Here is a 23480-nt window from a genome sequence, read left to right on the forward strand (position 1 = left end):
GTTTAAAATCTTTTCTTTTGAGTTGTCTGCAAGTAGCATAAAAGGGGTTTGCTTAAATTCAGAGAGGAGATCTATTATGCGATCTGTAACATAAACTTGATTCAAACAAATGAATTAGCCTAGGTGCATCGATTAAATCAGTAAGGAAAACCATGGCATGCTGTTCTATCATGGAAAGAAATTTTGGAAACAACAGGTTGCCTTCTATGAATGTAACCTTCAAGTTTTCAGGATAGGCAATATTTCAAAACCTCTAGAGTTTGCTTCTACAAATTATGACAGTAGGATTCTGTGATTGTCAAGGTTGACTGATTAAATCTATTCTTAGCAAAAAAAGAGACTTTCAATCTATATATTGCGAGTGTGCTTTTAGTCCTACCGCAAATCATTTAAGAAATGTGCATACAGTTCTACTTGATAATATTTCAAAAAAAAATTCGAAACAGGCTCCTCCCATTTCCGTTCAAAAGAACGGAAATTCCACATGTTTGATGATACAGAAAAGATAAGATAAAATGTGCACTGTGAAAAATCTAAAGATAAGATAAAGTAGAGAATACGTCAGTGTAGATCATTGAAAACTCTAAATCTTCAATGACCTCTGTGAAGTTAAAGTGCAACTGTCCAATGTGAAGCATCCGGATGCACTGGCAATATGGCCTGTGCAATAGAATGTTTAGGAATTGACAAAAGTGTTAAACTATTAAAGCATATTCAATAAAGAATGATGATCGAGAATGAGTTTCCTATTTTTCAATGAGTAGACATGCAACTCCCATTTGTTTTCAGAAATTTTCCCATATATCATTAAAAGCAAAGCTTCGCAACAACACAACAACAACAATGTCTCGAGCAACATTAACTGAGCTATATACTTCCTTTAATAAATAGCATGAGCGTAAATTTGATAGTTATTGTTAAATGTAAAGCTACAAATGACCAACAAAGACTACTGTCTCGATGACTAAATAATCTTAAACACAGAAAAATTGATATACACGGTTTAACTAACACAACAGTAAGTATTGATATTCTTTTTTGTCTGAGAATCTTGCTTGCAACTATGAAGAGCTGAAGTGCTAAATTGAATTGTCCTAGGATTGCAGTGTTATACATGGGCTCATACACTCAGGATTTTATACGATAGAGTGCACAGGCCAAAACAAAATCAACTTCTAGCATATGAACCATATCATAGCAGCCATCGCATACAGAGACAAGCAATTTCAGGATAAAGCAATGAAAATGTAAACAACTGTAGCGCTGCTTCTTGGTTCCATTCTAATGTGTGGGGAACTATCTTACAATCAGCAAATTTCAGAGAGGCCAAATGTTTACGTACCTTTTGTGGAAGTAGAGTAAGAAGCTTGCGGCAAGTGTTGGCGTCGATGGAGGGGATCTCCGCGCGTGTTGCTGAGCAGTTTCTCAACGGCGAGGAGGACCTGGGCTCCTGGCAGTCTTGCACAAACACGTCGAAGATGCCCAACCCTGCAGCTATGTATACAGGCAAGAACGCAACCTCGATTCCGATCCGAGTTCGCCTCGATTCTGATCCGGTTCTACAGCGAACTCTCCTGGCAGTCTGGCCCCGAGTCAGCCTCAACTCCGATCCGATTCGGAAGCCGCGCAGGCTTCCAGGAGATGGAGGCGGAGGACCTCCTGGAGGCGACGATGGCGCCGTCGTGGCCGTGGCCATTCTCGACGGGCGGGAGGAAGCTACCTGGTTGACACGGCCGTCGTCGCGTGGGTCCCTGAAGTGGCGTAGGAACCGGAGGATGATGGGGTTGATGTCGGAGGACGGCGGGATGTCGTTGGTGGACATGGGGTGTAGGGCGAAGGTGGGAACCGGCCGCCGGCCCCGGATCCGGACGGAGTGGCGGCGGGATGCGCAGATGCCGCCATGGCGTCCGATTCGCCGGATGATGCGTGCGGCGGCGATGCTAGGACCGTGAGAAGAACTCAAGGGGAGCCGGAGGCAGCGGCTAGACGGGAGATATCTGGGGCCTAGAGAGGGCTCCATCGCGGCGACGCGAGCGGACCGGAAATCCCCGGTGGCAGCGCCGGCCTCGTCGGCTGCTCCGGTTAGACACAAACTCGTGCTCGTGCCACCGAGGAGCCCCTCGACGAAGCTGCGGGCAGCTAAAGCTGCACGCAAGTCCCGGCGAGAGGGCCCACGGCGGCGCGACAATCCTCGGCGTTCACACGCCATCGCCCGCCGCCGGCTCTCCCCTCCCTTATGTGAGAAGCCTGGAGGGGAAAATGACCTAGGGTCCGTCCGATCTGGTGCAGTTCGACGCGGAGAAATGGGTCGGCTGTTGGGCTTTTGGGCTGTTTTGGGCCGCTTTTGTTTATGGGCTTGAATGAATGTTTTTGGATGCCCAGTAAAATCTCAAGAAATACCTAGAATAATGTTGAATTATGATTAACTCATGTCTACATTTCTGACCAAAGTCGATTTATAAAAATGCGGCCATACGGGTAGCTGAACAGAAAGCAATTTTGTGGGGCGTTGGCCAAATCGTTTGAACATAGTTAGGCTGGACAAGACTAACCAATTCTTGTTGCATATCATATCAGGTTTGCTTACTATGACTACACGATCTGTAATAGTAGGCTAGTAATGTCATTCATGATTCAAATATACCTGTTAATATGGCCTGTAGGAACCGATGTTGAAAAAGATGTTCGAGTTAATAAGAGAAAAATCCAGGCTGTTGGTCAGGAATGGCACCTATTGCAGGGCGCAGGGGTTTCATTCACAGAGCAGCGCACGAGTCTTCTATGGCAGAGGTTGGTTTGTTAAACTCAACATATGTGATAACAGTAAAGAAACTACAAAATTATGGGCGTACGACCAGTACGGTATACATAGCAGTTCAAAAAATCCATCATCTCACTGAGCTGATGATACAAATTAGAAATGAGCGAATAATAACTATTCCTACAAACAAAAAAGGTCCAATGGTAATAATAGAACCGTTTCAACATGATCTCATATATTCTCTGTGCTTGCATAACTACTTCTAACTTTGAGTAGCATTGATACACCTAAGAAAGTCTCGAACACCGGCAGGCATATTGTCTTCACATTCATTCTCCTTGTAAGTTAATAGTTGTGCCATAAATTGCTTTCTTAGTTCGTAGCCATCCTGTACATGCATATATGTATGCAAATAATTAATAATTAGCGCCATATAAGTGTGTAAATAATAAATAGTAATATTTGAAGTTGACATGACACTGACCTTTAAAACCGGCAATTGTAGTTCTTCATCTTTCCATATGCACATGAAGAGAGAAACAAGATAACCGGATAGTTCCCTGATAAGATAAGAACATCAGTGATTATTCTAATACATATATTTTCATAATATGTTCAACACTGAATACTGAACTACTTTTGCTTAAACAGATGTGCACGTTTTGGGTAGAGAATATAACCAATAGTACAATAAACAAAAGGGTTACTACATAGGTCCATCAAAACAAGAATTTGATTTCCTTTTTGTCTAAGAAGCTTGCTTCCAACTATGAAGAGCTGAAGTGCTAAATTGAATGGCCTTGGGTTGCAGTGTTATACATGTGCTCATACACTCAGGATTTTATGCGACATAGTGCACAGGCCAAAACAAAATCCACTTCTAGCATATGAAGCATATCATAGCAGCCATGACGCATACAGACACAAGCAATTTCAGGATAAAGCAATGAAAATCTAAACAACTGCAGCGCTGCATCTATGTTGAAAAACAGAGATTTGCAGTTATAGCATGTACATATATATGAAATGAAGTGCCAATGTTACTGGTAATCGTGAATAAAGTAGTTAGTAGTTACAGTGTGAAACAGACTGCAACTCCTCTTATCCACAAAATAATTTATTACTGCTGGAACAAAAGGGTTACTACATAGGTCCATCAAAACAAGAATTTGATTTCCTTTTTGTCTAAGAAGCTTGCTTCCAACTATGAAGAGCTGAAGTGCTAAATTGAATTGGCCTTGGGTAGCAGTGTTATACATGTGCTCATACACTCAGGATTTTATGCGACATAGTGCACAGGCCAAAACAAAATCCACTTCTAGCATATGAAGCATATCATAGCAGCCATAACGCATACAGACACAAGCAATTTCAGAATAAAGCAATGAAAATCTAAACAACTGCAGCGCTGCATCTATGTTGAAAAACAGAGATTTGCAGTTATAGCATATACATATATATGAAATGAAGTGCCAATGTTACTGGTAATCGTGAATAAAGCAGGTAGTAGTTACATTGTGAAACAGACTGCAACTCCTCTTATCCACAAAATAATTTATTACTGCTGGAAAATGATATTGCATTTAAAGTTAATTATAAATATCCTGAAATTTCAGATAAGGTCCAGAATGCACGCCAATGATAAGTTAACATAACTGATTCTTTGGTGTTCCTTGCGAAAATAAATATAACTGAGCAGTGCATCCAGTAAACTTGGGTTCAACCAAACTAACAGGAGTAACTTCAACCTACAAGCTGAAAGCAAAACTGAACTGGTCTTCAAAATTCAAGAATCTACATGCAGTGTTACCCAGGTGCTTATAAATCACACTTCAACTCTATCCTGAGCTACCACATCTGAACAGTGCTAATAAGAATGCTTACCTGTTTTCAATTGGAACATCAGATAAGATTATTTGACGCCATAGGAAAACATCCTCATTCCATCTAGATCCAGGGCATACTTTTGACATGGCTTTTGGCAAGAATTCAGCAATACATAAAAGTTTCTTCACATATCTTGCATTTGGGTTGTATTTGTAAACAGGGTTAAGTGGAGTAGGGTCTAAAATATAGACGGTTCTTTTATCTTGGTTTAGTATAAATAGAATAAAGGTTTTGTTGAATTGTACTATTGGTATAAGAATCTGCAAAATGCTAGTTGTTAGAACAAGAGCATTAAAATGTACAAGATGGCTAGTAGCTATAATCGCAAGAACTGTGCTTATAGGTTTTGCTTATAGGTATAGGGAAGTGATGTCTTACCAATTTGCATCTTGACACACTATAATTAACACCAGGCCAGCTACTAACAGTTTCTGCGAGTTGTTCCACGTCTATCTTTTTACGGAAGTTTGGGTGTCGTCCAAAATCAGTAATCATCTATGAAATAAAAAAGTGGTTAAAAAGCTGAGGAAAAAAAATATAATTACATTACGATTATAAGAGCATACCCAAAATCGCATGTCTAGATAATGCTTTGATATTGTTCCTTTGGTTTTCTTCATCATTTGGATGTCGTCAAACATGAATTTTCGAATAACCAAATTGAAACAATCACGGTCCATGGGCATATCTTCATTCAGTATTTCTTGCAGCTTCCTGAGAGTCAAGCTAAAGGAATATGGCTTGGAGTTTCGCACCCATACTTTTCTACATTAAGACAAAAAGTTTGCTTTACACAGTCGAAAGTATAAATATCCATTATACTAATAACAAAACATACAAAACATGACAGGAGGAACAATACACCAGAAACTTGCAACATGGTATATGGGAACACACACACAAATAAACAAGAAACAGTTAACTTAGAAATTTTTTTGGCTAAAAGGTCCCTGATATGTACAAGCAAGCCCCACAGTAACTCCACAAGGGGCCATGCAGCGTGCAACATCTGGTCGTGATAAGTTCAACAGAATAACAAAATGGAATACTTATGTTGTACATTGTATTGTCTATTAATAAAAAATACACAATAGTAATAAGAAGGTTCTTACTCCAAGGTCTCTGGACAATTAATTGATTTGATGTAGTCACAAAGGCAGCCAACTAACTCATTTTCACTGAGCTTAGAAAGAACAGACATTAATGATTGGTATTTTGTTTCCTCTGATAATGAATCGGATGCCTTGGGTTCTTTTTGGTCATATGAACTTCCCAACAATGAGATATTTTGAGGAGTTGTTTGTGCTATGTTTGTTTTCCAACATAATAGTATGCCTGCTAACTTGTACCTAAAACAATTAATATCTTCCTGCATGGTAGCAATCATTATTACAACTTGTAAAAAATTAGCATGGCATTGAATTTGTATTATTCAATAAGATAAGAAACAAAAACATGTGTAATAGGATGAGATAGTGAATCTCCAGTCAAGTATTCCATAAACTTGAGCATGAACAGTCCACAAGATGAGCTGCATGGTTATAAAACAATGAGTACTCCAAACAAGAAAATAAATAATCTTATATATGTTAGCATATTTTTTTGCAACATACCCATATTTCTGCATTAGCTCTTGTAGTTGTTCTGTGATTATCCATGAAATAACCTGGAGGTCTTTCCAGTTATGGCTAATCATGTTTTGTTGCCTTCCAATTATGTTCAAATGATATTGTAGTCCTTGCAGCTGTTAAATTATTAATATCAGAAAAAATGCATTTAAGTGTAGGATCAATTTATAATATCAAAGAAGTATGAATACTGTAGAAACTGACCGTATCGGCGAGGTCACCTCGGTTGGAGTCCCAACACAACGAGTCAAGTACTTGTATTTCACACTTCAGTGTGTTAATAATAGCCAAATACCAATGTATTTCTTTGATATTTATTGGAATTAGAACCTAAAATGAAAAATTGAATTAGTACAAGACATGAACAGTTAGAAATTAAAATCTATAAAGCTTAGAGCATGTCAATTATAGAGATAGAAATTACCATTTCATGCTTTAGATAGTTTCTCACAATCTTTGTGATACGGTTACCATCTTGACCTACTCCAAGCTTGCCATCCCTTTTTAGCATTACAGAAATAAAGGGATTCTCAAAGTAAAATTTAACATCATTCCTACTTTCTAAATGGGCTTGATCCTTTATGCAACATATATACGCACTGATGACCTACAAAAATTCAAATAAAAAACCTTTATTACAAAAGAAAAAAATGTTGATCGAAGAGCATTGACTTGTAAGTACTTACATCATCATTTAGGAATTTTTCTGGATCTAGCAAGCATGACAATTGAGCTTGTGTGACAAAGATGTCATCTATCTTCACAAGTATATCAGATTCCAAAGATGTTTATATTGTTATTTGAGCACAGTATTCCAGGTCTGTCATTTCATAATCTGCAAGTAATCAAAAAATTTATGGTGATGTTAAAAGTTAAAAACAACAAAAGAGTGAATAAAAATTTCATAGAAACATACCTTGTGGGAGATAGTCATATGTTTGATCGACTTTGTATTGTTCATGTTGATTTTGATGATTCTCGTCATCTAATAGAATTCTTCTGTCATTATCTGATTCAAAGTCAATCCATTCAGAACATGCCACTTTCTCGGCTACAATTGAATCAATAGTATAAGGATCTTTTCCCTAAAAAAACATAAAATTATCAAATCATTAACCAATCCACTAAATTAAATGAACAAGAAAAACACTAACCGGAGATGATGATGCCAGGGTGGTTGGTGAGGGAGGCGTCAGTGATATGTCAAGATCATTCATCTGTTCAGATTTTACTTCCTTCAAGGGCCGAGCATCTAAATCATAAACATTGCTTGATTCAATGTTATTACATGATGATGCCAGGGAGGTGGATGATGGAGGCGATGGTGATAGATCGCAATCATTCAACTGTTCACATTTTGCTTTCTTTAAAGGTCGAGAATCTAAACAATCAGCATTGCTTGATTCAATGTTATAAGAATCCATTTTCTGCAAAAGTAGCAAAATTGAAAAATCTCTTTTTAGTAACAATATGGGATGTTCCTAGAAACTTCATCTATTATGTAGCAGTTGATGATTTATGCCAAAATTTGAAACTTGTAGTGTATATCTGAAAATGAATATTACAAGTAGAATGCTACTGGAGCAAGAAAATTTGAAACTTTTCTATATACCTCCAACTACATGAACACCTTACACAAGGCTCAGAACTGCAAGAATTCCCATTATGTATACTGGCTATATGAGTTGGATGGATATTGTTTCTCAACAGGAAAATTTATACACATAGGAGAGATGTTAACAAATATTACTCTATCGCTGTACAATCAAACAACATCATGCAGATTTGCCCATGCTCTATTGGAACATAAATAAGGGATCCCCATAAATAATGTTTTTGTTAAGAACCACTGATGGAATTACAACAGGCAGTACACAATATTTACATGGATGGATGGACTTATAGTAATTTAGAACGAAGGGAGTATATGGTCCACCACACCAGCCAAGCCAGCTTCTACGGTCAAATAGATTGACAGAATTTAGAGGCTAAGGCCCTGTTTGTATACGCTTTTCCTAGCCACGCTTAGATTATAATCTAAGCGAAGATTTTCTCGCTTCTCGCTTTTCGCTTCTCGTAGTTCAAATCGTTGAAGCGGCTTACCACATAAGCGAGAATCGGTGGAAATAAGCAAAGCGTTTGGCGGGATTCTCGCTTATTTCCACCGATAAGCCGCTTATAAGCGGATACAAACGGGGCCTAAATAGCTTCGTAATAAGTAAATGCTTATGTACCTTTTGTCGAAGGAGAGTAAGAAGCTGAACACGCTAGACCACACGAGCTGTTGGCGTCAATGGAGGGGATCTATGCGTGTGTTGCTGAGCAGATTCTCGACGGCGAGGAGGACCTGGGCTCCTAGCAGTATGGCACAAACACGTCAAAGATACCCAAACACGCAGCTATGTATACAGGCAAGAAAGCAACCTCGATTCCAATCCAGGTACGCCTCGATTTCGATCCGGTTCCGCAACGAACTCTACTGGAAGTATGGCCCCGAGTCACCCTCGATTCCGATCTGATTCGGAAGCCGCGCAGGCTTCCCGGAGATGGAGGCGGAGGACCGCCTGGAGGCGACGGTGGCGCCGTCATGGCCATGGCCATCCTCGACGGGAGGGAGCCTCCTCCTGCAAGTGGAGGAGGAGGAGACGCTCCTCCAGCCGTGCCAGCTGCCCCATGCCGCCGTACATCTCCCACCCCGCGCGCAACTCACCGGGGGGTGGAGGGTAGGGGGAGGAGCGATGGGGCCCTCAGATCGGCGACGGCGCTGATCCGTGGGTGGCGCAAGCCCCGTGTGTGGGGGGGGGATGGAGGGGGGTGGCGTGCGGTACATCCTCCGTCGAAATGGGAGCTCCCACAAGATGGGCGTCGGAAGGGGAGGGAGTAGGGAGGCGGAGACGGGAGCGGAGGTCACGATGCCCCACCGCCGTCCATCTCCCACCCCGCGCGCCGCTCACCGGGGGGGGGAGCGATGGGGCACTCCGATCGGCGACGGCGCTGATCCGTGGGTGGCGCAAGCGGGGTGGGTGGGGGGGGGGGGCGGCGTAATTTAGAGAAGAACTTTCCCTTTAAACCCCCTCTCTTTCCTCCTTTTTCCATCCGACACCCAGTCTCTTCATAATAATGGACTGTGGGTTGATTTTACAAAACGTTAGGGTTTTTTTGCAAAATGACCACGACGTACGAAAAAACAGGCAGAGACATTACTTCCTTTAATAATAGGTAAAGATTAGGCAAGTTTGGTACAGCTCAGCCAGGAGTCTTTTAGCCTAGGGTATAAATATGTACCCCGATCATTGTAATATTCATCCAACGATCAATATAACATATTTACCTTTACGTATCTACCTTTCAGCTTCACGCCATTGCCCTAGGGGTAGGAGTAATGTAGCTTTTCGACGAGTTCCTTCTAGCAAGCTGGGCTACATCAACTTTGATCTCCGGCAAGCTACAAGTTCCGTCACTAGGTGTTCTAGACTTTAACCACCGGGTGCATCGCTGTGGTTTCGTCTAGTTTCATCTACCAATTATCAAGTATCTTGGATCTACGACTTACGACGCATCACTTCTGTCTTGATCTACGGTATTCACCAGTTATCCTGCCTTGATTAAGCTTGCATCGGCTGATATTTACCTATTCTATCGTCTTGCCATCTAGTTTGCTTTAATTAGCTTTAGATCGGTTCATCATAGACGATAGATCGCTTAATAGCCTGTTGCACCTTAATCTTGGCTAGCCTGCATCGGCTGTTCAGCCGATCCCACGTGCTTTAATGCCCATGGCATGTTTCCGTGACCCTGTAAGATTTATTTACTTTGAAGGTTTAATCTGTTATCTTTATTATGGCTACCATCGACCTGATCGAACCCCATTGTTAAAGATAATAGAGAAGATTTGACGAGTCTATATGTCTGTTTACATCAAGCAATTGACTGCTAGCATGTCAGGCTCCGTTCCCTATCGGCTTTCTAGCCGATGATTATTGCTAAATTATGTTGAATCGGAACCGATGATTATTGCTAAATTATGTTGAATCGGCTGGACAGCCGATGAACCGCTCATGCTCATCAAGACACTGGAATCAGCTTTATAGCTGATGTATTTTGTTTATCATTATTTATCTTACCACATCTCGCATCGGCCTAATCGGCCGGTTACCTTGGACTTCGAAAGAATTATCTTCCCCTTGTCAGTTGAATGGTCAAACTAACTGGCACGCCCGTGCACCAGAGTGAAGTAGATCTCCTAGGCCTTTCATATGTTAGTACGTGAAGGTCACCATCCGATTTTTGCGTCAACAGTTACTCCAACCATCATTGCAAGAAAGAATCTTAGGCGTCCATTCCAAGGTCTGTAAATCGGGTGGCTGGCCGACCCACACCTTTTCGCCAACTGCCTCACCCTTCAGCTACAAGTACTTCCTCACTACCTTGGCCTATAAATATAGGAGCTCAGTTCATTTGGAGACACGGAGATTGGAAGCAAAGGTCAAGGTCAAGTGTAGCGCTAGCTGCTCACATACACTTAGAAAATAGGGAATTAGGAAGAGAGGCAAGTTGAGAGTATGGAGAGGAGCCGGAGGTGTCGGCCCCTCTCCAACTTTGTACCTCGAAGGAATGAAGCTTCGGCTCAAGTAATTACCTTGTCTTTCATCGGTAACATTGTTTTCTCTCCTTCACTTTTATTAGTACTTGAATACTTGCTCTCAGCTTTAGCCACAGGATCCTTGTCGCGTAGGTAGCAAGTCCTACTCATTTGCGAATAGTCTTTACCTAAGATCACGATAGTAGTAAGTGACTAGATTGCGTAGGCGTGGTGTCTAGCATGGTTATTAAGCGGTAAGGCAAGACGCGGCGATCCACCCCCTCCCAAACGCCTAGGCAACGCCATACGCATATTTTAACCTACAATGGAGTGGCACAAACCATATCGATGCTAGCTGATCAATCACAAATTCACACAAAGCTGCAGAGCAGCCAGTGGCCTAGTAGGCCAGTACTGTTCGTATCCTACCATAGGAAGCGCAGTAGAGCGGAGAATATCCGAGTCCAAGCAAGCATAAAGCAATTGAGCAGAGAAAAGGAGGGCAGAGGAAGATGTACCAGTGTGCTGCGAGCAGACCGGCTGACGGGAAAGAGGATTAGAGGAAGCAGGTGCTGTCAGGGAGCCGAAGCAGAAGGGGCCCAAGCCGATGAGCCCCTGGATGGGGTCGGAGCGGATCGGCGGAGCGGAGGAAATCAGCGCGCATGGTCGCAGCAGAAGGGGCAGGAGCCGCTGGAACGAGGGACGGGCGCAGCTGGACAGACCAGCACGGTGCCGCCGAGGATTCCAGGTGCCGCCGCCCTCTTCCCTTTCCATCTCTCCTTCCTTCTATCTCTGAATCTGCGCGCGGAAACAATTTAGGGTCGCCGGGGAGGTGTAGGCACGCCAATTCCCCCGCGTGGGCAACTCTGCGCGCCTATTTTCCCTGCCCACGCCCCGTTTTCCCCGCGCTGGACCCAATCCCATCGACGACTCACGCGAGGCGGACGCCAAACACAACGAACTCGCGGCGAGCCCGGGTCATGCCCTACCTCATGGAACCGTGTATTAGGTGGTAGGTGGTGTTACCGTTCTTTGTAGTTCATCATCGGGTAGTTTCAAAGGAGGAGTAGTCTTACCTCTTTCTATATGCTCCAAGACTATCCTAAACAATTCTTCCCCAAAATTATATATTGGAGGTTCTTCCAAAAAATTCCCCCCAAAAGCATATCAGTCTACAGCAGATCGCTAATAAATAGCCCCCAATATTTCAAACACAGGCCACGTCATGGTATTGGGCCCATCGGAAGGGACGCGCGGGTGTGCGGGAATCAGGATTGGGGAAGGAACGCCAACGCTAAAATATACGCGGTGGCAGGCTATTTTTTAGCGTCGCTAAAAATTGGGAAGGTTTAGGTGGATTGTTGGAGTTCATTTTTTCTCTCTTTTTTTCCTAAAAAAGATATTAGGGGTAAGATTAGCAGTCTCTTGGAGTTGCTCTTAACCCCCGAAATAGTTAGAGTAGTAAAGTCAAGTATTATTCTTGATAGGAGTAGTTAGCAAGTCGACACTAGACCTTCTTTACCTATCTGGCCCTCTTCACTTCCGTCATATTCCCTTGATAAACAAGATTAGCTACTAGTACACTTATTATTCTTCGTGGATTTGATACCTTGAAATACCTGCACCACGCTTGTGAATTAATTTTGTTGGGCTAAGGACCACCAACATCCACTCTTTTTTCTTCTGGTGGCTGCTCTTTTTTGGCACTCTTCTTCTTATCTCTCTTCTCTACCAAATCTAATATGCTCTGCACTGAGGACTTAGAGATTAAGGGCATGTTTGGGACTACTTCGCTCCAGAAAAAACAGCTCCACTCCACCAACTCCACCTTTCTTCAGCTTCACACCACCAAATTCACGAAAACATGGAGCCGTTGCGCTTGTTTGGCAAATGAGAGGACTCCAGCTCTAGGAACATGATGTTTTTATGTACATTGTCTATTATACCCTTTATTGTGGGACCCACACGTCAGTGTACATTGAAGACTGGCCTAACCTGGCTTGCGGTGGCGTGGCCCCACGGGCGACAATGGCGTGCACGGTTCCGCAGCTCACATCGCTCAGCCTTGGAAGACGCGGCGGCGGGAGAGAGCCTCCGCAGGACGCGTCGACGGTGGTGCCCGAGGGGGCTAAGAAGCAGCCCTGACGCCACGGAGGAGCGGCCCGGCGAGCGCCTAAGACCGCGGGTCCTCGACGGCCGGCGGAGGCGCAGCCCCGACGGTGGAGGAGCGACCTCGCGTGGTAGCACCGTTGCGACCCCCGCGGTAGCCCCAGCGCGACCTCCGGCCAGCGGTGCCCCCCGCGTGGAAGCGGCACAGCGCCCCTTGCGGGGGAGCGGTGAGCGGCGGCCCTCGTGTGGAGCAGCGAGGGTGCCCGGGGCAGCCCCGCCGCGGCATCCGGCGGTGAGGCGGCCCCTGCGAGGGAGCAACGAGCAGCAGCCTCGGCCTATCTCGCGAGGGAGCGGTGGCCCCTGTGGAGAAGGCGGAGCTGCCGCGTCTCCCGGCGTGGCTCCCCACCTCCGACTGTTAATGGCTGCGGCGACCCCCGGCGCGATAGGCCTGGCCAGCGGCAGCGGGCAGGGCGGCACAGGTGAGATGACGACGTGCGATGGAAGATGACCCATCCAGCAACGATGACCTGACTGCGTGTGGTGGAATTGCCTAAATTAACTTAGCTAAAGTACACTTAAGTCGCCTAACACGCGATCATGTACTTTAATCAAGTGAGAAGTTCTAACACAGGATCGAGAAAGCATGGCTCACACGAAGGTGAGAAGTTCTAGAGATTACAACAGTCCATCTGGATTAAATAAGTGCATCAAATTATTACAACATCAAGTTCGAAATTCAAGCAAGGTTTGCAGAGTTTCAAGCAGAAATAAATAGGCGGTTGCTAACGTCGTTGTAGAATATCATGACGAAGCCGATCATGACATCAATGATCCCGATCCTCGCCGTTCGAGGAGGGATCCCACTCGACCGTCCACCCAGGAGGAAGCTGGGGCGGCCAAGTGCCACTTGCAGCAAGCTCAGAGGCGTCAACATCACCTAAAAAGATGTGTCACAACAAGACTGAGCGACTACGCTCAACAAGACTTAACCGACCAGTGCCACTATTCCACCAACACCTAGACATGCAAGCTTTTTAGCTAGAGGGGTTTGTTTTTGCAAAAGCGACTAGTGTAGGTCCTTACTTTTAATATTTTAGCCACAAGTTCTACGTTCATTTACCAGTCTAAGTTAGCAACTATACTAAACAAGTATAGTTCCCAAACAATTAGTGTAGGTAACCATATTAGATCATCATCAGATTTCATTCTTACTCAGTGTAGCATAGCGATTAAGTAGTCCCAAATTATAAGAGGTAGACTAATCGATTCGAATTTCTTAACCATGCATGGCAAACCTAACCTCACGACATCTTCGCACCGCGAAGGGTCGCTTCATTTGTCAGCCGTCCCTATCAATTCCCAGACCTGTGTCGGGCCCACTTCCCTTGGTACAAGGCTCCATAGACCCGGCCTCTACCGTTCTATGACTGCACTTGTCACCACATGCAGCCGCAAGGGAACTCTGTTCCAGAGACAGTGGAACGATCCGCTCACATTCTGGTTCAATCAGGTACTAGGCTTCCCCATCCCATACTAGGTATGAGATTAGTACTTTCAACACTTGATCACGAACACTATCACATCTCGACCTTAGTCCAATTTCATGTAGACAGATTGTAACACCTGGTGTTTTAGCCATCAAAAGCAATTCAGAAGAATTAAAGGCAAGTTATGAAGAAAAAGAGAAGAAATTGGCTAAAAGTTAAATTCGAGTCAAATTTGACCGAAATTTGAATTTTGAATTTGAAATTCAGAAAAATTGGGCAAAAATATGGAATGGAAGGGTAAGAGTGTTTAGAACTTGGGGATCAAGGTTGGAGACAAAAACCTGGTCTTAAACATCTCAAGAAAACCAAAGGAAAAATCAAAACCGAAGTGTACTGTTCACTGTCCGAAAATGGGATTTCAGAAAAACAGCACAAGTGTCCATTTTGGAAATTGATTTCTGCCAAATTTTCCAAATAAATGGACCAAGGTAACTATACAGTATTGAAGTATGGACTTTGGACAAGAATATCAGGATGTTTTTGATCATAAACTACAAAGGGAACAAATTTAAATTAGGGCCTAAAGTTGGTACTTTGCCATTTTTGGCTGGGTCATAGAGGCTGTCAATTTCCAAAGTCTGAAAATAGTGATAAATGGCTGAGTTTGGAGCAAATTTCAAAAAAATGTAGTGCAAAGGGTATAGGTGTTTATGGGCAAAATGGAATCTTTGAAAGTTGTAGAACATGAATGGATGGAAGTTGGATTAAAAAGAAGGGATTTAGGCCACTGAAAGTATTTTCAAAGATGGGTAAATGACTCTGATTAAGTGATTGTCAAACTGATAGGGTATTCAAAGGGATTCAGTTAAACTGAGAAAAGAATTCAAAATTTAACTATGTTAGGATGTTTATCTCGGGCCAGAGTCAAAATAAAATTTGAAGAGCTCGAGATTATCTAAAACATTGCTTAAAGGACCTTGGGACCGTCGGATTCAAAATCGACCGTAATTGGGATCTGAAGTTCGGGCGTCAGAAAAACAAAGAAGGGTGGGGACGACAGAGCAGAGCACGATGTGTCGCCACCGACGCTCCTGCCCGCTGTCCAGCTCAACAGCTAGGCCACCTCCGCGCCACGCGGGTCTATAGCTAGGCCACGGTGTTGACCATGCGCACGGTAAAACTTCATATATCTACCGCTCCCGCCGCCGTGTTCACCGTCGGTTCCTTTTACCGCCGCCGCCGAGCAAAATTCCCCCACCACACCGCAGCTATCATTGATTCCTTCCGTCCACACCTCCACTCACACCCCACCAACAACCCTAGCAGCTTGTTGCCCAGCGTCTCCGCCGGTGTGCCCTACACCGCCGTCGTTTCCGTCTGCCACCGCCGCACCTCCTGCTCACGGTGAGCACCTCCTTGCCATCGTTCTCTTTCCTTGTAGACAGTCGTAGGTGAGTCCTTGGGGTACTAAGAAGCTGTAGGGGTAGTCAACAAGGTAGGCCGCACCGTCGTCGTGCTTAGTCACGACCGGCCGTTAGTGCCGCCGCCCGCTGCCGTGGAGAGGATGGCTCCGGCCACCTCCCGCGGAGCTACTACCGCGCATAGGTGCGCTAGGGCATGGGGATGCTTCCCCAGCCTAGCCCCGTCGCCGGTGGGACGCCGGCCGGCGAGCCGCACCGCCCCCTGCCGCGCTCGGGTTTTGGCGCGAGAAGGAAGAAAGCTCTGGTATTAGGGGGGGCCCGCGCGTCAAGGAAGATAGGAGAAGGAGGAGGGCGGCCGGGCGATGGCGTTTAAGTGGGCCGAGGGTCCAGTTGGCCCAAGTGCCAGTGCAGGCGGTCGATGGAGAAAAGAAGGCCGGGGGCCCATGAGGTCCAGCAGGCCGGTAGGCCAGTGAGGTAGGCCGGAGGTTGCGCGAAAGGTGGAAAGGAGCAGTAGGCTGTTGGGCCGGTGCCGGGTGAAGAAATGGAGAAGAAAAAGAAAACGGCCCAGTGAGCCCAGCAGAGGAGGGAGTAGGCCGGCGGGTAGAGTGGATACGAAAAGGGTGAGTCCGAGCCGTGGGCCCAGCGCGCAAGAGAGGGGGTACGAAGGGGTGCGTGAGAAAAGTAGGCTGGGGTTTTTCGGGAAAAAATTAGATTTCCTTTTGTAGAATAATAGATTAAATCCGGTTATCACCATTTAAATCACAGAAATTTCTAGGGGTGTCCAAAATTAGTGAAACCAATTTTGTTAGGATTGTTTTATTTTCCTTTATGCATTAAAATTTTATACCCTAGGAAAAATTATAAAAAATTAGGTATTTGTTTAATGCCTTTCTTTTAAGGTATTTAAATAAATACTTGATCTTTATTAAATGCATAAAATATGGAATAACATTTTCATAATCACAAATTATTGTTAACTCATAGGACATTAGGTTTCAAGACTAGAAAATAATTATAACATTTTCTAAAAATAAAAGAAAGAGCCTTAGGTAAGGTTAGTAAAGGAAATAGAAATGGTGGGTTAATCCTTTCGGGTTTTTGTGTGTTGGCTTGCAACTTTATCATGATAAATTGTATAGTCCCTTGTTGGCTTCCAACTTTATCATGAAGGAAAGTTGTATAGTCTTGTAGTCAAATAGTTGCATTACTAACCCCTGCATATGCTTTATCATAGACACCGAAGCACCGGAAGAGGATTTCTCAGAATTTTGAGAAGGATCTCCGGAGTTCGAAGAGATCTTTGAGTTGGTCCCTTGCGAGACCAATCCTTCAGAGAGTGCTAACTTTTTTATAGAACAAGGCAAGCCCCGGTGCATTATACCTACTTATTTTGGTAGTATTATTTCATGTGTCCAATTATCGGTTATTTTCTATATGAATGCACTAAGTCTAGGAGTTGATTGAAACTCATTCTTGTGCATTATCATACCTTGTTTAAGGACATTTTTGCCACTTGTTCAAACATTTAGTAAGTAACCCAAGTCTAGAAATGCTTAGTTGCCTAAGTACTTTGTTTACCGAACCTTAAGGTGAAATGTTGGGTCATACATGCTAGTTTATGGAAAGGTAGCTTGAAAGTTAAGAAGCGGACAGAAGCTAAGGATGTAGTTCTGTCTGCTAGATTAATTTGGTTAAGGCCCGATCGTTGTCTTAACCTTTGATCAAGTGAATGACATCTGATCACTTACTGGGTATGGGACCAGTCAAGCCCGGTAGGTTAGTAAACCCTCTGATCGGGAATACTTCGTACCCGTGCTTGACGTGCTGGAGATTGGCAGGGGTGTAGCCTGAAACTCACATGGAGATCAGGCTAGACGTGGGGTCCCATGTGGCGGTGCGTCCCTGGGCCCGGGTAGTCTTATTCCCAATCCTTGGATTTGCTAATCGAAAGGTCGTTACGTACGACCTGGATAGTTGTACCTAACTGGTGATCAGGGTACTCTCCTGCAGGATGTAATTTGATCCGGATCACCGCAATTCTCGGTTATGAATGCACTTAGTATAAATTCATGAATGCAACATATTTCCACTAATGTTTGGTGTATGACTTAATATCTTGATGCTTGCAAAATGTTTATTTTTGTCATCATTTAGAATGATTAGGTAATAACTTAAGTGTAATAAAAGATAAAGCTAAGGACGAAGTTTTAGTAAGCTCTTTGGCAAAAAGGTGTGTCAACCAGTACACCCAAAAAGCTATCATATAGTCCAGGAAAGGCTATTATATTGGTTAGTCGGGTAAGCCTTGCTGAGTACCCCGTACTCAAGGTTATCCCTTGTGGCTGTTTTTAGAGGCACCACAAGAGTCCACCGAGGAGGAAGCCCCGAAAAACTAGGGTATTGTTACGAGTCTCACAATACCCTTAGAAGAAAACTTTAATGCTCATCTCCCACCTAAACCCGTTTATGTTTAATTCCTAGAATCTCTGTCTGACCTGCACTGTTAAGTTTATTTCAAACTACGTCTTGTAATAACTCGTACCTCGTGTATGTATGTAAAAATGTAATATTTGTTGATGTTTTCCCATCGTGGAAACAATCCTAGTCTATGGCTATGAGACGTGACGTGGATCATTCGAGGAGTCCCAGGGACACTCGACGGACGACCGGACTTCTACTGTTTTAAGTGCGTTTTGGATAATTGCTGTATCGACAGTGATTAGGCGCATTTAAACCAGTTTAAGTTGGGCGGTTCCGCCACACAGATGGGACAAACCACCGAGTACCGAACATAAGCCTGGCAACGTCCATTATCCTTATAGTTGCAACATAAGCAATCAACTCCTATAACTCGCGAGTGACAGGAAATCACTCGACTTTTACCGAGTCCTATTAAGCATTGCAACTACTCGACTTAACAAACGAGTGTTCAGATTAAGGGTACTATATTCATGCATCTATGGTTTCAATCAACTCCTAGGATGTAAATGCGCAATCAAAGCAATCAATTGTATTGCAAGTATTTAAAGATAGGAAATCATGCTCCGGGGCTTGCCTTCACGCGGGGGGTTAGCAAACTGGTCTTCAGCTTGCTCCGGTACGGGCTTGGCTCCGACGGGCTACAGATCAGCTGCGGCTCCTTCTTCTGGCGCTGGGTGAAGTTCGTAAGTCCCGTCAGCAAGGTTCAGCTCTTCACGAAATGCAATGCATCAAGTTAAATTTTCCAAGCTTTCTCATAGGATGTAACACACGAATTAGTACAGAAGAAGTTATATTAGCGCCACATTTACCTAAACAAGGTTCTACACTTTCTTTATCTACATAAGGAAGGTGGGGTGTGGTACAAAGCTGGGGGTTGATTTGATGGCGATTGTGTACATATAAGCACTTACTTTATTAAACTTTAGATCGGAAAGCTATCATATTTCTGAATGTTCTTTTGTACCCCTCCAATATTACCTTTATTACCTTAAGGTAGCAAACACTTAAACAATTTTAAAATAGAAACCAATATGCAACTGTCAGGGAGTTATAGGGGGTGATATAGAGCTTTTGGTGAATTTTTGATAATTTTTTGTAAAGGGCAACTTTTTCCATACATTTACCCTATTATTCTTCCCTAAAAAGGAAAGTGGTTTTTCTTTCTGTTTCTGACCAAGTTCCATATTTTTCCTACAAGCTACACTATACCATTGACTTATTCCAATTGGTTTCACATTTTTATCATCTCTAGTTTAGTTATTGTGCAAAACACAAAAATAACCTTAGTGTGGCGGAACCACCTCGAATTAACTTAACTAAAGCACGGTTAAGCCACTTGACACGCGACACTCATGCCTTAATCAAGTTAACTCGATGTGTCGTCGGATTTCATCCGATTTAACCACTTAACAGGACCGAGTTAGCATGACCCACACGAAGGTGAGTGGTTCCAGAGAATACAACAGGTCCACCATTAGATTAACAAATTGTGACACACTTGGTTGTAAATCAGAGTCTAACAAGTCTGAAGAAAACAACAGAAGCTAAAAACATGCGGAAGCTACTCGTCGGGGTCGGACATCCCTGGTGAGGCCAACCAGGACATCAATGATCCCGTTCCCCACAGTCCGAGGAAGGATCCCACTCGACCGTCCAACCCGGAGGGAGCTGGGGTGGCCAAGTGCCAGCAGCAAGCTCGGAAGCTCCAACTTCACCTGAAAAGAGAAGCCACAACAATGCTGAGCTTCAAATCTCAACAAGACTTAACCGACTGGTGGGAAAAACTACTCCACCACTTCTAGACATGCAAGGTTCCTTGGCTGAGGGGTTTGTTTGCCAAAAGCACTATGTAGATCCTTATTTTCAAGTTTTAGCTCAAATTCTAAGTTCATTATCCAGTCTACATTTGCAACTTACTCTAAGAAAACATAGATCCAACTTTATGTATATAAGCTCAACATCAAGACAATGTCATCATCAGATTCTTTCATTACTCATTGTGACATTATGATCAAGCAGTCTCAAACTGTGAGAGGCAGACGAATCGATTCGAGTTCTTGAACCATGCATGGTGAACCTAACCTCATGACATCCGCGCACCACCGAGGGTCGCTTCCTGTGTCGGCCTTCCCCATCAATTCCGTAACCTGTGTCGGGCTCACTTCCTTTGGTGCAAGGTTCCACAGACCCGGCCTCTGCCGTTCTGTGACCACACTTGCCACCACGTGCGGCTGCAGGGGAACATCGTTCCAAGGACAGTGGGGCAACCGCTCACGTCTAGGTTCAATCAGGTACTAGGCTTCCCCATCCCATACTGAGTATGAGGTTAGTACTTTCAAACACTTGATCATGAACACCACCACTGTCGGGCCTTAACAGATTCCATAGACAGACAGGGCGATCAGCCGACCACTAAAAGAGTTAACCAAAACTCTGTCCCGTCCATCGTCCTTATAGTTGTAACAGAAGGGAAAACAACCAACTCCTATAACTCGCGAGTAACAGGGAATCACTCGGCTTTTACCGATTCCTATTTAAGCACAGCAACTACTCGGCCTGATAAACTAGTGTTCAGATCACAGGAACTACGGCATGCATCTATGGTTGCAAACAACTCCTATACGTAAATGCACAAACATAAGAAGGAAGGCATACGCAAGTTTAGGAATTTGGGGTTCATGCTTCGGGGCTTGCCTTCAAGCGGACGGGAGGAGAACTGGTCTTCCGCTGGGGTGGCTTCGGCTTCTGGAACTGGCAGCTCAGCTACAGCTCCATCTTCGGGCGCCGGGTGTAGCTCGTAGATGCCGTCAGCGAGGTGTAACTCTACACGAATGCAATGCAGGAGTTAGTGTTTAGACGGTTATTTCAACAATATTTGCAGTTTAAGCTCGGACACTTGTAGCAAGGCTACAGAAAAGGTGGGGAAGTTCACCCTAGTTGGTGGAGAACAGGATAAAAGGGGGTCCGATGGGAAAAGACTTGTGATCTGACCCTTAAACTTTAACGGATAACTATTTTCGGGGTCCTCAGACTTAACGTAGAGAAATCCCGATCTTTTGCACAGATATCCTTGGGTCAAGGAAGAGGATACTGCCGAGCCCTCGGGCGAGGTGGAAAAGGGTCGGCTAAACAGACAGGGTCGGGCGAGACAGAAAAAAGGTTCGGGCGAACTGGTAAGGGTCGGCAGCTTACCTCCAGGTCTACTGGCGAAGCTTTGGGGTCGAGAAGGAGTAGACTTGGGTGGAAGGACTTAAGCACTAAGGCTTGGGCGGCAGCACCGTCCGATAGTGTTCTGGCGGCGGTGGAGCTTCTTTGGCAACAAGGAAGCTCTAGCACAGCACGAAGGAGCAAGCGGCTAGGTGGATTGGGGAGAAGCGGACTTGAGCGGAGAGGGGAACTCTCGAGAGTTTTAGTAGGATTGCTCAATTGTGCTCAGAGTAGGGACGGTGAAACAGCGATAGCGAAGGAGCTCAGAGTAGCGGCGCGGAAGAGAGAGATTTCGGGCAGCACGAAGACCGGAAAGAAGAAGATGGAGTGCTCTGCCTTGGCGGCGATTGAGCGGCGATAGGCGGCGGAACAGGACTTTGGAGATAGCGTCTTCGGCCATTGGGCACTGGAGACAAGGCGGCGCAGGCGCGGTTTTGCCGGGGTTGAGATTTGGCGGAGGCGGGCAACATCGAGCGGCAGATTGGATTGGTGTGACAGGGAGAAAGGCGTTGCAAGTGAGGCTGCAACAGGCGAAAAGACGGGGCGAGCTGCGGCTGCGCGGGCGAGCGCGAAACAACGGTTTGCCGGGCACAGTTCTGGCAAGGCTGGAAAAGGAGTTGTCGCGGCCGGAGTCAGGGTTGGCGATGGAGGAATCGTTGTGTAGCGAGTTCATGGGCGGCGCGACTGTGGAGAGGCGGCGAAAAAACCAGAAGGCATCGGGCCTTGCAGTCGGAGATCCGGCGAGATGATGGGCGCGAGCCGCGAGGCGGTCTGACGCAGCAGGCGACAAAGCTCTGCCACGGCGGCGACGGGGCAACAAGGCGCGGTCGGCGAGGGCGCGAGCGAGACAAGGCGAAGCACAAAGGGTCGCAGGGGGGCTTCCGCTGCAATTGGAGAGGAGGGCGCGGGAATCCATCCTGTCGCGACCGGCGACTGGGCGAAGCGGCGGGCGTCGGAGGGATTAAGCCACATGGCAGAGAAGCTCTGAAGCGGCGCAGGCTGCTCGAGTGCGTCTGCCTCGCGAGATCCGAGGAAAAGATTTGTGGGCCCACCAATCAGTCTCGGTTGTTCCACAGCTCCAAGATTGAAAGGAGCACTGCCTTTGGGGTCTCAGAAGGAACCGACGGGGTGGGTTGGGTTCTCAGGGGTCGGGACTAAGAACCAAAGTGGAGTGCTCCTGCTCAGGAAGAGCTGAGACAGAGGAATCAGGGACTCGGATTGAGATTAACTTGGCAGATTTAACCAGGGTCGTTACAGCCTACCCTCCTTAAAAAGAATCTCGTCCCGAGATTCGGGTGTAAGAGCGACCAGTGGGGTGTGCAGTCCTTACCTCCTTGGCTGGAAAGAAAACCTCAGAAATGCTTGTTCAGATACTCTTCTGTTTCCCATGTGGCTTCTTCTTCTGTGTGGTGGTTCCATAGTATCTTGTACATTTTGACTGTTTGCCGTCGGGTGTGTCTTTCCTTTCGGTCGTGGACCTTGGCTGGATACTCAGTGTAAGTTAGGTCGGACTCAATTTGAAGTTGCTCCTGCTCCAAGACCTCAGTTGGAACTCGGACACATTTCTTCAGTTGGGAGACATGGAAAACATCATGTATGGCCGAAAGCTGTTCTGGGAGTTGGATCTGGTAAGCAACGGGTCCACAGATTTCCACAATTTCATAAGGACCAATGTAACAGGGAGCCAACTTTCCCTTTATTCCAAACCGTTGCACTCCTCTGGTTGGGGAGACTCGAAGATACACATGATCACCAATGTGAAACTGCAAGGGTCTTCTTCTCCTGTCGGAGTAACTCTTCTGTCGAGATTGGGCTGCCTTGAGATTTGCTTGAATTATCTTAACTTGCTCTTTAGCTTCTGCTACTAGATCAGGATCATAGGTTTGTCTTTCTCCAGCTTTTGACCAATTCAACGGT

General features: G+C 45.0%; 1 protein-coding gene across 2 annotated transcripts; it reads right to left on the minus strand.

The window, feature by feature from the left end:
* Positions 1 to 2819: 2819 nt before the first annotated feature.
* On the minus strand, positions 2820 to 11839 carry LOC101753522. 2 transcript variants are annotated; one of them, XR_002677332.1, is made up of 12 exons: positions 11377 to 11839; positions 7431 to 7703; positions 7193 to 7361; positions 6963 to 7111; positions 6701 to 6883; positions 6481 to 6606; positions 6262 to 6392; positions 5761 to 6179; positions 5215 to 5413; positions 4646 to 5143; positions 3246 to 3321; positions 2820 to 3149 (listed from the first exon to the last, which is right to left on the minus strand). XR_002677332.1 is itself a non-coding variant. In XM_022825823.1 (2 exons), the coding sequence occupies exons 1-2, from the start codon at positions 11630 to 11632 to the stop codon at positions 8567 to 8569; spliced, it is 321 nt and encodes a 106-aa protein (XP_022681558.1). In that variant the 5' UTR covers positions 11633 to 11839; the 3' UTR covers positions 8520 to 8566. The 2 variants fall into 2 exon arrangements, 1 of the variants encoding a protein (XP_022681558.1); XM_022825823.1 differs by lacking the exons at positions 2820 to 3149; positions 3246 to 3321; positions 4646 to 5143; ... (6 more) ...; positions 7193 to 7361; positions 7431 to 7703 and adding an exon at positions 8520 to 8631.
* Positions 11840 to 23480: the final 11641 nt, after the last annotated feature.

This window comes from Setaria italica, chromosome IV, assembly GCF_000263155.2.
Source record: "Setaria italica strain Yugu1 chromosome IV, Setaria_italica_v2.0, whole genome shotgun sequence".
Lineage (NCBI taxonomy): Eukaryota > Viridiplantae > Streptophyta > Magnoliopsida > Poales > Poaceae > Setaria > Setaria italica.

Excerpts from the sequence above, each read along its gene's own strand:
- LOC101753522 (XM_022825823.1), bottom strand. The coding sequence starts at position 11,632 with ATGGAAAGGGAAGAGGGCGGCGGCACCTGGAATCCTCGGCGGCACCGT. Across the intron at positions 8,632-11,376 it reads GGTCTGCTCGCAGCACACTG|GAGCCCAGGTCCTCCTCGCC; the intron begins GTACATCTTCCT and ends CCATACTGCTAG.